This window comes from Varroa jacobsoni, unplaced genomic scaffold (genome assembly GCF_002532875.2).
Source record: "Varroa jacobsoni isolate VJ856 unplaced genomic scaffold, vjacob_1.0 scaffold_775, whole genome shotgun sequence".
NCBI classification, from domain to species: Eukaryota; Metazoa; Arthropoda; class Arachnida; order Mesostigmata; family Varroidae; genus Varroa; species Varroa jacobsoni.
In genome coordinates, this window is record NW_019213677.1 from 1 (window position 1) to 13,061 (window position 13,061).

Genomic DNA, 13,061 nt, shown 5'->3' on the forward strand with positions numbered 1-13,061 from the left:
ATATATGTGTAATGTGGTATCTATTTATATTTATATACATACTATTAATGATCTCGTGGCGTCTGACTGTCTGTGGAATTTCCTCGAAGAGAGCTCTATACTCGTATACACCATTGTCACAGTCGTAATGACAGCTATTTTTTCATTTTGAACTATTTAGCAATTATATACATACGCACATGTTCTATTGTTCCTATTTTATGCACGACGTCTACAGAGATGATGGTAAACAAGAAATTGAGCTTAGTCATCGGCCCTCAAATATCCTTTCAGAATTTATTCCAGCGATCAGCTGCTTGTCAGGGATCTGATTTTAACTAGAACGGGCTGGAAAAATACCTAATAAAGTACATTTTCAACACAGCGCGTTTCAGTCACAGCAGCTTCAACCGGTATGACCCTATACTGACGCTAGAAAAAGCTACTAACCATATAATTTCAAATATTATGCCAATAGCATGTGAATCTGGGCCTGAATGTGCTGCAAGCATATTTTTACTTAGGAAAAAACTACTCTCACTGCTTTACTGCAGTACATTCCCTTCCCTTTTTGCCCTGTTCTATAACAGCGCTTTTGCGCCCGTGGTTGGTTCGTTCATGAGGGAAAAATCGATCATGTGATAAGATTGCCAAGTAACGTGATGTCTACTAATCGAAAAAAATCCAACCAGTGATTCTGTATTTTGGCTTGTTACACTTTACGTACACAATGCATTATAGGTAGTAATAAATTCACAAGAGTTTATCTTCATTTCTTTGAACTGTTCTTCTGCACCGTTGGTTCGGACAATTCATCGTAAAAATAATGCGGTAATAATACTAAAAATCAGCGTAAGCGTCACCTTATTCGCTAGTTTTGAAAGCCGTGCGAATTGGGCGGAAGAACCTTAACACAGAACTAGGCCGGCTTAATGGAAGCATTTTTTTTGCGATGAACGTAATCGCGTCAATAATGGTAATCGCGTTTCCAAAGACGATTACTTGTACACACACAAAGATTAGACGCAGTATCGACTGACACAAATGTAGGCTAACCACGTTTGTCGCCAACACGCACGCACACATACATTCATTGCTTTGTCTTTTATCTGATCTATCAGCAATATCTGCGAATAGTGGCCTATGACTCAGCCATAAATAAATTAAAAGTAGAGTACATACAATAAATTATGCCGAGTAATGCCGGGCGCTTGTGCAGTGGCTTCTCTTGTTTAGCGGAGTATTTTGATGTTGTTGGCGAATAGTTCAGGTATAATCTGACCATGTTCATTTGTCTTTCACACTCGTTGTCCTTTCAGATATATACGATGCTTGATATTTCGACAAATGGTAATTGCCAACACGTACCGATTACGCTAAATACGTTCGATAGCTGCACGAGCGTGACATCACGCGACCTGTAGGCAAAACAATGATAGAAGACTCATTTACTGCTCGCCTCGCGAGCTGCTAGTAGAGCGGGGCCGAACTGATAGCCAGGCTCCTGGAGCCTCGTGTTGAAGTGCTTCGTTATTCTCGGCCCCCTAGGCCGACAGATTGTTGTTATCGTACAGGAATACATCGTACATCTCTGCGATAACCTGTCGCCCACCGAAAAAGCGTCCATGCAATGCTTTGATAGCCATGTGCATCTCAGAAGTCTTTGAAAACTCTACGAAGATCTTCACCTCAACGGGTGCGTTCTCCTCTTCACCCTGCTTTTCATTGTAAATGGTAACCTTGTTGACGGTACCGAACTTACCACATTCTTCTGAAATTTCCGGCTCCAGATCCTCATCGACCTCGTCCGCTCCAACCATATTTCTGAAAGAAAATAGATATATATTTCGCGCAATGAGGTACAAGGATTAGTTGTACGTTGACAAAGTAGGCAGAACCGATTAGGTGAAGTAGGTCGCGATTAAAGCTAACAACAGAACCGAAGTAAACTAGATGGCTGGTACGTTTTTTAACACTTTCTTACAACCGTCGTATTTCCATCTTGTACCAGAGTATAATTAGTAATATCAATAAAAATAAATTCTTTTTACTTTGAGGTTGCGCACAAAAGGGCTAAGGGGATAGACTTAACAACAATTAATCAAGTCCTATCTTTGTATACTGCTTTGACTCATACCAATAGTACGGATCAAATATTCATTAGTGGTTATAACAAATGAACAACCTTTTTCTTGTCAAGCTCCTCATTACCTAAGTATCATAACACACTGGTCACGTGTTTTAGTTCGCATGAGTCTTCTCATCATGGCTAACCGGGCTCCGCCACCCTTGATGGCCACATCTCCCTCAGGGTCCTCCGTATCACCTGACGGAAGCGGTAGTTCTCTCGCGTCATCCAACAGTTCTTCGAATGAAGGTTTCTTTAGCTGAGGTGAAGAGTTTTGTCCTTCTGTTTGAGCAGGCGGTGGTGGAGGCGGTGGCATGGGCACGGGCGTCCCGATGGGCGGAAGCGTAGTCAACACAGTAGGCGGCGGGAGTTGAACTTTAGGCTTGCCGTCAGCATCAACTAAAGCAATTAAATCAAACAAGTCAAAATTACATTAAAAATATTTTTCAAAATGTGTAATAGTCAGTTCTGATACACTGATTTTAAGAATTCATCAGTAGGCGAGTGGCCTGCTATTGTATTGTCTAGGGCATGGCTATTTAGATATGAACATGCGCGCCACGTTTCTAGGCCAAATTAAAAAGCATTTCAGTCAAAAGAAACTTTCTTTTGAAAGAAAAAGCTCTTTTCATTTTTGTCTTATTGAGCACTTACGCGTTACAATTCCAGGTGGTGGTAAAGCAGCCAAATTTGGGACTAAACCAGGCATAGCAGTGGGAACACCGTTCCCAGCTAGCAAGGCACCGCTGCCTGGTGAAAGATCATCGGCTCCGAGCTTGCCTTGCAGGACGGTGCCTTCGAGGGCCTGAATTTTGGCTGTGGCAGCAGCGGCTGCTACTGCTGCTGCCGTCGGTAGAGGTCCGGCCAAAACTGGAGCGACTGGGAGTAAAACACCGAGATTGCCAAGCGCACAATCTGATGGAGTGATGGCACGTCCCACTCGCAAAAACTGTCCCCCTAGGTCGAACAAATTCATTGAGGTGATAGCGTCAGAAGCCGCCTGAATAGTATCGTATTCGATAAAACCGTATTCACGGTGCTTTTCTGTGGGATGTACCCCTGGTGCCAGTTTACAGCTCTTAATCTTGCCAAATGCTTCGAACACGGAGTGAATATCGTCTTCACTAAGATCTTGATGGATTGACGCGATGTATATGCGTGACGACTGCTTTGCTTCCTCCATGATCTGGTCGAGTACTGGCGCAGCTTGTGGCATGTTTGATGGTCGACCAACCTAATTAAACACGCGAAAATATGAAAATAAATTTAGTTCTAATGAAATTGCTGTCTCTTCCACTCAAGTTGAACACTCGAAATTACTCAGAATGATTGCTAAAAATACCCGTATTGAAAAATCACTGATTCACAATTTAGAGCTGAGCAGTGGAATATATTACCTAATGGAAAACGTAAGCAATGCACAAAAGTGTAGCAGAACTTGTGCTTGATTTTTTTTTTACCTTGATATTTCGTCCTCCCATAAAGACACCGTTCATTTGCTCAAGGGCAAGCTGCGCAGCTTCGGGTAATTCAAACTCGACAAAGGCAAAACCTTTATGTCGTTGTGTAACAGTATCGTAAGACATGTTTATCGCCTTCACTGGACCGAACGGCTTGAAAGCCGTACGTACAGCGTCCTCTCGCAATTCAAAACTAATGCTCCCCACATAAATGCGACACATTAGAACGAGAGCCTGTAAGTCCAAAAATTGCATGTAAGCAAAAACGTGTACCCGCTCTCTGCGTTATTTATGAAATAAGACGCGATAGGAAGATTATAACTCATGCTTGATAAGCCTCTATTATTAGCAATACCTCAATTGTTTAAACGACATGCATTTACCGCAAAATAGCCTAGTCACCGCTGTAATCTGTACTCCATCTGTCAGCGATCTTCGCCGTGGTGCAAAGGGTTCTAGGTTCACAGAAGCGATGCTGAATTTTCCCGATTTTTTTTTGTTTGTTCGTTCGTTCGTTCTGTATTTCGCTGTTGAATTTAAACATGATTATTATATTCAGACTTACGTATTCGAGATACTCTATCAGCGTTTGACTAGAAGTGTAGTTTGACGACGTCTTTGTTTGCCAGCAGGATTCTTGCAGTCTAACCTGATGTCGTTGCAAAGTCTTCTGTTGCTGCTGTGTATGGACCAGCGTCTGTTTGATGATGACCGTCTTGATGCTCTGTTCCATCGCATACTTCTTTGCCTTGTCGAGCATTTCCTGCTGTTCGGGCGTTAGTTCTGGGAGCTGGAAGTTCTTGATTTTTTCCAAAGTGACGTGGGCCTGCTCCCTCAGTGCACCTGGACCTGCCAATACGGGCCCCGTTTGGATACCTGTAAAACACTATCCGTTAGCTAAATTGATCCAATATCAGAAGAAAAAACTATATAGAAATAACCGTCGACGAACGTTTACACCTACCAAAAACTGATTAATACTAATGGCCGCCATTCCTCGATCGTCGTTATCAGCACCATACTCATGGACAAGTGTGCATTCCTGGTTAATCTGCAACGCTCTTTCGCTGTAGCTATTTTTTTTTCTTGTCTCGGTTCTGCCGCCAAGCAGATTCTGACAATATAAATGCTCGAAGTTAGCAAAACAACGATTGTAATAGCAAAGCCTAATAATAATAATTATTATTATAAAGGACAGAACATTATGAGTTTGCCTCCAGCCGCCCTAGGGTAACACTTTTGTGGAGTGCGCTCATCGTCTTCAGATTATTAGAGGTAAACCATTCGATTTTTTACTCCTCGTTATGATGAGCGTGAGAAAACAGACGAGAATATCAACAGTGATCAAAGATGACCTGTCGGATTACATCATCTTTCGCATGTAAACTTAACATAAGTATACCTAATGGACATCGCAATAAACTACCGGGTAGTGAGCTGTATAGAAATTTCGGCCGCCACTTTGTAGAGGGGCTACACTTTCAACTTGAACGGGATGACCTGGAATAAACAAAAAAAAAAAGAATATATCAACCTGGGCAATGCCATCATTGCCGTCACATACAACCAATTTGAATAGCGGGGACAGCCAGTCCAATACTCAAAGAATGAAAGGGTCCGCTATTCATTAGACTCGATCTCAATGACCAACGGCCGTTCGGGAAACTACAGACAGAGCTAGGTAATATTTTCAAACGCTCAATAGTTTCAAGCGAACGAAAGATGTTGAGTTAAAATCATAGTTGTCACTTTGCTCGATGGCAGCTTGCCTGTTTTGTTGGTACCTGATACCTGCTAACTATTTGGTACAAACAAGCTTTGTTTCTCTCTCTCTCTCTCTATTTCTCTCTCTCTCTCTCTCTCTCTCACTACCTCTACCTCGCTATATCGAGAACCAAGTGTCTTATTTGTTGCCTATTCGAAATGTATTTGCTGTAAATTGCTCTCGAACTCTCGCGGAGTCGAGGAGTTTCGCCGGCGAGGGGTCTCTAAGAGCCTTCAGATGTCGTTCTGGGTTACAGTCGACCGAGAAGGCACGGCGCAGTGGCGGTCGCCAAGACTCATTTTCTAGGAAAAGAAGAGAAAAAAGATCAAAACAATATATAACAGTCACGAATTAGATCTACCAAGGCGTGTCCTGCTAAGCGCCTTAGCACTTGCGCCTTAGTTAGTTACTATTAACCTGATCGCATTATTGAGAGCACGTCCTTGAAAGAGCGTTGCAGATTAGGAACGGTCTACCCTACGAACATCAATCGAACGAGGCACCGGTTCTCGCCGGCGTCCTTGTTTACAGTTTGTGAAAGCCATCTCCCAGGCTAATACATGACTAATAAACAACTGAAGCAGATCAGACTATATAGGCCTCCGGGTGGATCTGCACGACACCTGAACATGGATGAGGTCCAACAAGGCCGATATTTCAATTTAACACGTTTTCTTGTTACGATATGCACACTTCTCCGAAGCACCAAAATGTGACGCATATTAATTGAGCATCTCTAATCAACTTCTATATGATTCTAGCTGTGAAACGGCGAATTTGTCAAGCTGATCGGGTGTATGTCTTCGCAGATCCTGGCCTTCCGATTTCCATCGTTCAATTACCCCTTTGTTGATTTTCGTCACCTCTTCAGCTGTTGTTGAGCTTTATGCGATTGCCGGCCACAACAGTGTGTATGGACGCGAATGTTATATTTGCTGCATTGCCGGTCACACGCATTTGGACGTGGGAAGATGCAAGGCAAACAAAAAAAAAGCAAACATCAACACCAAGAACTACACCAATGAAGAAAAACTAATTTTACTAATAATAATAATAATAATAACAATAATAATAATGATGATGATAATAATAATACGAAGGGGCTTTAGTAGAAAGCATTGTTGCTGCGTGCATTCTATTCTCCTGTGGTCGACTAATCGTCTCACACCTTGTGCCACGCCAGCACACCTTACTGTATCTGGAACAGCCTTAATATCTGGAATGACGATTAAAAAACGATCGGCTGAAATCTGCGTACCGCCACTGTCCATAGATCGTTCGCGTGCTTTGTTGGCTTGATCGCACCTCCGCCAACGACGCAACAGATGGTAGCTGTAATTGCTGTAACAGTCGTAGAAGCTGGAGTTGATTCTGGCTCGCACTTGTCTCATGCGAGAAAAAGATTGCGATACAGGGAATAATAGAAAGGAAAAGATCAAAATACAACATCAACGCGCACGTGTCTCCCTCTCCCACTCTCTCTTTCTGTTTCGATAGAATCAGTCAACTGTTATCGGTTGTTGCTGTTGTTAGTTACAGCACGCCCATTTGCGACACGCGCGCTTCACTATGCCAAGTCACAAGAGGCTGTATTACGATAGCGGTCCTCGAGGCCCAATACAGCCGTGATTGAAAGCTGGGGCCGTTGTTGTTGCCGCCGCCGCAGGCATGGTTTAGCCGCCGCAGCGGAGCCTACGGTTTGCAGAACCTGTCTACAGTTGGTAAACCTGTGCACACGAATGAAGTTAAAAAAAAACAAGAGAGAAAGAGAGAAAAACGCAGAAGAACATATGGTGGTACAATATCCCCATTTTTTTCCCGCTGTATTAGTACACCGAATGAGATCTCTGAAAGTAGCAGCTAACTGAATGGACAAACAACGAGCCAGCCATCATGGTAAGGAGTCATGGACATTCCACAACATGGGACGAAGCGTCGTTAACATGAAAACGCGAAAAAAAAAACAATAGAAAATCAGCGTCACGCAAGCAGGCCAAACACATCATTTATCCTACACAACGTATCGTAAGGCGCAACTGACTCATGGTAGAACAAGGACATTTGCATCCCTGTAGCCTTCACGTCAACGACCCGTATAACGACAAACTTACCATATTTGCTGTCCAACTTGGGCTTCTTTGCTTTCTCCGCCTGCCAGACGTTGCCGCCCAGGTTCGCCTGTAAAAATATATATAAAAAAATAATAGCGAAGGCATAGATCTCTTAACGTAAACGACCTGTTCGCTAGGAATATCAAGGCGGAAAGCCATTATCTTCTATACGATAAACAGCATGCTGTAAAGTACTATACTCGTGCAATAATTCATGGTTTTCATGAAGCTAAGTACAAATGATTTGTGACACAGATTCAAACTCGTCGATGGATTTAGCAAATACGTAGTTATTGTACCCACTAATTTCGGCCAGAGGTTTTAAAAAATAGGTCCTTTAAATATTCATTACCAAATTGCACTACTACGGCTACTTTGGACAATGTCGCAAAATATGCACTGGCAGGTGTCTGTTCGATTGGACGACCAGGTTTTCCAAGAACTATCCCGGCAGCCATTGCAGCAGAGGATGTAGTCAGCGTGTATGGGACGATTTACCAATAACGATGTGTGCTTCCAGGGTCAACGATTAGTTCGCAATCGAGATAACAGGAATTACCTGGGGCGTAGGTAGCTGCCGTGCCGTGGCGTACATCTATGTTGATTTTCAGGAGCCCCCCTTTTTGGGAAACACCAAAAAATCCGATCGTTATCAGTTCCGTTTCGCTCTGTTTCACTGTACAAAACAAATATGGCAGATTCGTTCTGTCGTTTAGGGGTGCAGAGGGTACGGAAACTGGGTTACCTGCGAATAAACGCGGTAGTAGTGTGCGAGATATCTTTTATAAGCCATTAGTATATTAAGAGTTTAAACAATTAATGAATGTGTACATTCTAGTGACGTATATGTTTCCAAATTGCAATAAATAGGTAGTCGTCAAAGTTTTCACAACTCAATTTAAAGACCTAACGCCTGCGCTAATTAGAGGAAAGTCGGACTTATCCAAGACCCATACAAAAACAGCCCCAAGAAAAACTCTTTTTTGCTTTTGGTTATTCCGAATGTTCGATAGTACGGTACAGCTCTGTTCTAGAACATAGAATGGTTTCATGGGATGTGTTAAGTGGCATTAAATCGGTGACAAACAGGCGCTTGGCAGATATCGTTTGATCCTGTGAGCTGCGCTTTTACGCAAGCGTTTCGAAATCCACTGAAGTATTGTTGTATGGCTTCCATATAATAAGGCAGGCTTATGCTGCGCTTGAGGTCGGCAAAATCTGAATGTGTTACGCTAGAATAGCACTACACTGTTCAATATGAATACAAAAGAAACTGATGAGCAGCAAAAAATGCGGTTCCAAATCGAACTAGAGTTCGTGCAGTGTCTGGCGAATCCCAATTATTTAAACTTTCTGGCCCAGAGAGGCTTTTTCAAAGATAAAAGTTTTTGTAACTACTTGTCATATCTTCAGTATTGGAGCCGACCAGAATACGCAAAATTCATCAAGTATCCAATGTGTTTATATTTTTTGGAGCTTCTACAGTATGAGCACTTTCGAAGGGAGATCGCTAGTGGACAGTGTGCGAAGTTCATTGAAGATCAACAATTGTTACATTGGCAACATTACACGAGAAAACGAGCTAGGTAGGTCAGGCATGGATACATTTCGTCTTGTTTTTTTGCAATGTAATTCTCGTTCCTTGCTCACTACCATATCATACTACAAAGAGATAACATACGTTGAGTTCTAAGTAATGGTACAATTATTAACCTCATTAATGCTTCACTGACAAGAAAGCTCTTGAAAAGTACAGCTGTATATTATTGCGTGGATCATGGTGACGTTTCATCAGATGCCGATTTCTTGTCACTGTAAGATGGGGTCTAGGATTGAAACTTTGCATAGGTACACTTCGTTTCGTGTCTGAAGGAAAGATTTACTATGCAGTACTGCACGCGAAGGATGAAACATACAAAAATTGAAGCATCTATTAAATACCGGTTTCTTGATCGTGCCCATTTTTTCGATGATTGCCTTCTCAGCCGGTGGAAAATGAAGACCCGTATTCGTAGTATAAAACTAGCTAGCAGCTAATTTAAGATTTCTAGGAAGATGCAAAAGCAACACCGAGTTGTGCAGCAAAATGGGAGCAACTCGGGAGCAGTTTATTATAAGTAGAAGACATTCGTAGAGAGAACTTAAACTGTTATGAACTTCACGGATATTTACTGGCTAGGATAGTATAGTAGCAATTTACACGAGGTATTTTCTTTTAGTACTTCAATTTTTCTGAACTTTCTAGGTTACTTCAGCAGTGCCAGGATCCGAAGGATATCGGGGGCACTAGCTCGGGTCTCGCTAGCAACGGCAGCGCTTCGCATACGGGCACCGCCGTTGCGTGTCCTGGAAATACGGGAAATCAGGTTCAGGCAACACCTTCAACCGGAGCCAACAACATACCGTCCATGCACATTAAGTAAGGTTCCGAGACTCGAGTGGTTAACGTGAGATGATGTCTATTTATATGCTAGTAAGTACGCGTTAGAAACAGGCGTACGTGTTTGTATATATGAAGAAATAAAATGTAAATATTTCGTATGAAAGCGAAAGTAATAAAAAAGTGCAAGAATGTAAATACACAACTATGTCAGTTAGTTTTTTATAGCGGTAGATTCGCGTTAAGTAATTATAGTAATTTATATAGAGTATTGATCTTGTAAATAAAAAAGTGCATTATAGGAATAGTCTTAATATATATATATTTTTTTTTTATCAAACATCCAATAATTTTATTAATATATATTAATTTTAATTGTCAAGTTAAGAAAGAAATAAACAAAAAAAAGTCAAATCAAAACTTGACTTTTGTATTAACTATTTTGAGAGGGTTATTCATCTTATTTATCAATATCGTTCTCATTATCTTCAAATTAATAGTTTACATTTTACATTAAAAGAAAGGGTGTATATGTTGTTATTGTTATTATTATTATTAATTTTATTTTTCCTGGGTAAAATTTTGTAAATATATTTTATTTTATCTTTTTTTATTTAATAGAGGTATTTAATACTAAATAGAGCATTTACATCTTCTTCTTTAGTTGTTATGTTAGTATTAATTATCCATTTGTTAGTGGCGTTGATTTTTGTTATTAAAATGATTGTTTTTATAAGAAGTTCATTACGAGCAACGGGGTAGAAAATGCGACGTTCGAAAAACATTTTTTTCGCGTGTAAACGCACGGTAAATGGCGGGTCTTTAATTGTCAGCTTATGTTTACATATTATCAGCTTGGCATGAACGCTGATATACTATAAGTAGTTGTTTTGAATAGTTGCACGGTAATATTGCAGTAGGTCAAAATACGGAATTGACGAGTTAGTGATACGTGTCTTCCACCAAAAACGTACGCGGTGCTAATTCTTGTCGCTAATCAGTTTAGGGAATGACGGATGTTCGTGGTCAATTAAAAGTTGCCTCTTGCGATTTTCAATAAAATACTGTTGCTATATTGACTTCGGTAATTATTATTAGGCTGCCTGTCTATCAACAAAGCTGATTTCGCAATGAGATGGATCATTCAAACCGAAACTGGCCCACACTTACTCACGTACAAACAAAAAAAAAATGAACAGAGAACATTTACACGCCAACTACCCACATCACTTGAGAATTTGCATTACGCTCAACCAGATTAATGGCATTTATACATTTAACTGACCTAATCCCTGCTCGTATATCATGTGGTGCGACAGTATGGAAAACAGGCTGCCCTATGAACTAAATACTGAACCTACATTATTATCGTAACAGGTAATACACGAGCAGTTATTTGTTGCAACCAGAAGCGATACATTGCAAAGGGTAAGTGCATTAAACGAAAAACACGAAAACTGTATTGATACATTTGTTTTCACAGTTTATTAATGTCACTTGTTTTTTACGTATATGTACATCAGCATAAGAAACGTGCCGATTTATATGTCAGTTTGAGTAAAAAATACACCTGTTTGCCATGTCGTGGTAACGACCGTATTATGGTCACTAGAAATAATTTCGGCATTCGTCGACACGTTCCGCTGTTACATTGGCTGTGAGTAGTACAGGAACAGCTTGGTAAAAACTATTCAGTTTTTAAATTTCTTATTATTATATTACAGATATGCAGTATAAGTGTCGATACGTATTTTTATTTTTCTGAATCATGCATGGAAAATTATTATCCCTTTTGACAACGCGGTCTCAAGTACGTTTCAAAGATTCATGAAAATGTCTGGTAGTTGCATTTGGTCAAAACATTTGCTCATTAAAAGTTATTTCTGGACTACTGGTGCCAATATAGTGGCAAACAAATACATATACGGGCGTTCTGGTGGTTTGTGTAGATTTATTAAGATTTGCTAACGAATAAATACGTACTATACAATGAATAAAACAATAATTGTAATCGTAGGACTTACAAATAATATTTGAATTACGAAGAGTTGAGCCAATGATCTAAATAATGGAAGGGGCGCTTTTTAGTAAAACTACAGAGAGTTAAGGAGCCTAATAAGTTTTAATTTTTTAGCTTTTTTTTTTTCAATTGTAGAGAGCCTTAACAGATAACAATTGCTCATGGAGATATCCGGTCACTGTGTATATATGTCCGTAATGGCTTGACTTTTTGCTGTTGAAAAAATGTGTCTATTTACCTAAAAGTGCAATAGACTGTGTACTCTGTCACAACATTTTTATATGTATATTCTATACAAGCATACTCAAAACCTTTAACATATCTAACAATTGAAATAAAGTTCAGTTTTTCGAAGGTGTCTATTCGTCGATTGCCTCCCTCGTCCAGACTGTGGAAAATTAAATCATCGAAAATAGAGATGATCTTCTGAGATGGGTGAACCAGGCTAAATCATAAATAATTGGTTTGAACAGATCTTTTGCCATATGAGATGCAGTTTTCGAATAGTCTTCAGATTCGGGTCTTTCTTCTCAAAGGCGGAGAGGCACATTTGACTCGTCGATAAATTGTCCCTTGACATACTTGTGTCGCATCAATTTTCTTCGAAGAAATATATTGTAACACCCGCTAGTGTGACCAAACTGAATCAAACAATTCTGCAAAATGGTGTATGTCGTATAATGGGACCCCGAAATACTGTTGGGTGAGTGCCTTGGGGTAAAGTATTACGTTCAAAACTGCACGTCCAATCAACACTGTTTTCCGTCTCTGAGACAGTTGCGTTTGCTCAAGCTAATATTAATTTCTGAGAAAAGGTATGCTAGGAAAGAATAAGATGTTGAAGGCCTATGCCTTTCGCAACTCGGAAACGAGATCATCAAACGATTCAACGAACCATGGTGCCGCCGCCCGTACCTTTTCGCGAATCTGGAAAAGATACAGTACAAACATGAAACTATGGTATAACTGAACGAGCAATTATGGAAGATCATATAAGCGCATAGTGTCTTGCATCAACTATTTCTTCTTTAGGCATAAAAAACTATAATAAATAGCGATACTGTTTTGAATAGTTTAGATTTGTTGTATGTTCCGAGTAACTTACGAGAAGTATGTTTACATTGGAAAAAGTTGTCCAATTTTACTTTTATATGGTATAAATATTAATATAAATAACAATAATAATGAATATAAAAATAATAAGGGATTAAAAAGGAT

At 40.2% G+C, this 13,061-nt stretch overlaps 3 protein-coding genes across 12 annotated transcripts in view; 1 reads left to right on the plus strand and 2 right to left on the minus strand.

The window, feature by feature from the left end:
• Positions 1 to 250: 250 nt before the first annotated feature.
• Positions 251 to 6,899, minus strand: LOC111263593 (poly(U)-binding-splicing factor PUF60). 9 transcript variants are annotated; one of them, XM_086969707.1, is made up of 9 exons: positions 6,591 to 6,899; positions 5,750 to 6,267; positions 4,994 to 5,067; positions 4,532 to 4,618; positions 4,133 to 4,443; positions 3,568 to 3,801; positions 2,762 to 3,341; positions 2,191 to 2,506; positions 251 to 1,803 (listed from the first exon to the last, which is right to left on the minus strand). In XM_086969707.1, exons 5-9 carry the CDS (start codon positions 4,325 to 4,327, stop codon positions 1,524 to 1,526), a joined length of 1,605 nt encoding a protein of 534 aa, XP_086825833.1. In that variant the 5' UTR covers positions 4,328 to 4,443; positions 4,532 to 4,618; positions 4,994 to 5,067; positions 5,750 to 6,267; positions 6,591 to 6,899; the 3' UTR covers positions 251 to 1,523. The 9 variants fall into 9 exon arrangements, with proteins under 9 accessions (XP_086825833.1, XP_086825834.1, XP_022694531.1 ...); XM_086969708.1 differs by lacking the exon at positions 5,750 to 6,267; XM_022838796.2 differs by lacking the exon at positions 4,532 to 4,618.
• Positions 6,900 to 7,209: 310 nt separating this feature from the next.
• On the plus strand, positions 7,210 to 10,031 carry MED31 (mediator complex subunit 31). Its single transcript, XM_022838803.2, has 3 exons — positions 7,210 to 7,228; positions 8,929 to 9,029; positions 9,689 to 10,031. Exons 1-3 carry the CDS (start codon positions 7,226 to 7,228, stop codon positions 9,864 to 9,866), a joined length of 282 nt encoding a protein of 93 aa, XP_022694538.1. The 5' UTR covers positions 7,210 to 7,225; the 3' UTR covers positions 9,867 to 10,031.
• A 1,250-nt stretch (positions 10,032 to 11,281) lies between these two features.
• aay (phosphoserine phosphatase) overlaps positions 11,282 to 13,061 on the minus strand; it is a 15,746-nt gene continuing 13,966 nt past the window's right edge. For both annotated transcript variants that reach the window (XM_022838801.2, XM_022838800.2), the window contains one exon: positions 11,282 to 12,770. In XM_022838801.2, the coding sequence (XP_022694536.1) occupies positions 12,690 to 12,770 (81 nt within the window). In that variant the 3' untranslated portion in view covers positions 11,282 to 12,689. The remainder of the gene's footprint in view (positions 12,771 to 13,061) is intronic.

Bases quoted from the DNA above. Each gene is read 5' to 3' on its own strand.
- LOC111263593 (XM_022838788.2), bottom strand. From the start codon at position 6,723: ATGAGACAAGTGCGAGCCAGAATCAACTCCAGCTTCTACGACTGTTAC. The intron at 2,507-2,761 runs GTAAGTGCTCAA...TAATTGCTTTAG, and splicing joins ACCACCTGGAATTGTAACGC to TTGATGCTGACGGCAAGCCT. The intron at 1,804-2,190 runs GTAATGAGGAGC...ATTTTCTTTCAG, and splicing joins CAGTGTGTTATGATACTTAG to AAATATGGTTGGAGCGGACG.
- MED31 (XM_022838803.2), top strand. The intron at 9,030-9,688 runs GTAGGTCAGGCA...TGAACTTTCTAG, and splicing joins TACACGAGAAAACGAGCTAG to GTTACTTCAGCAGTGCCAGG.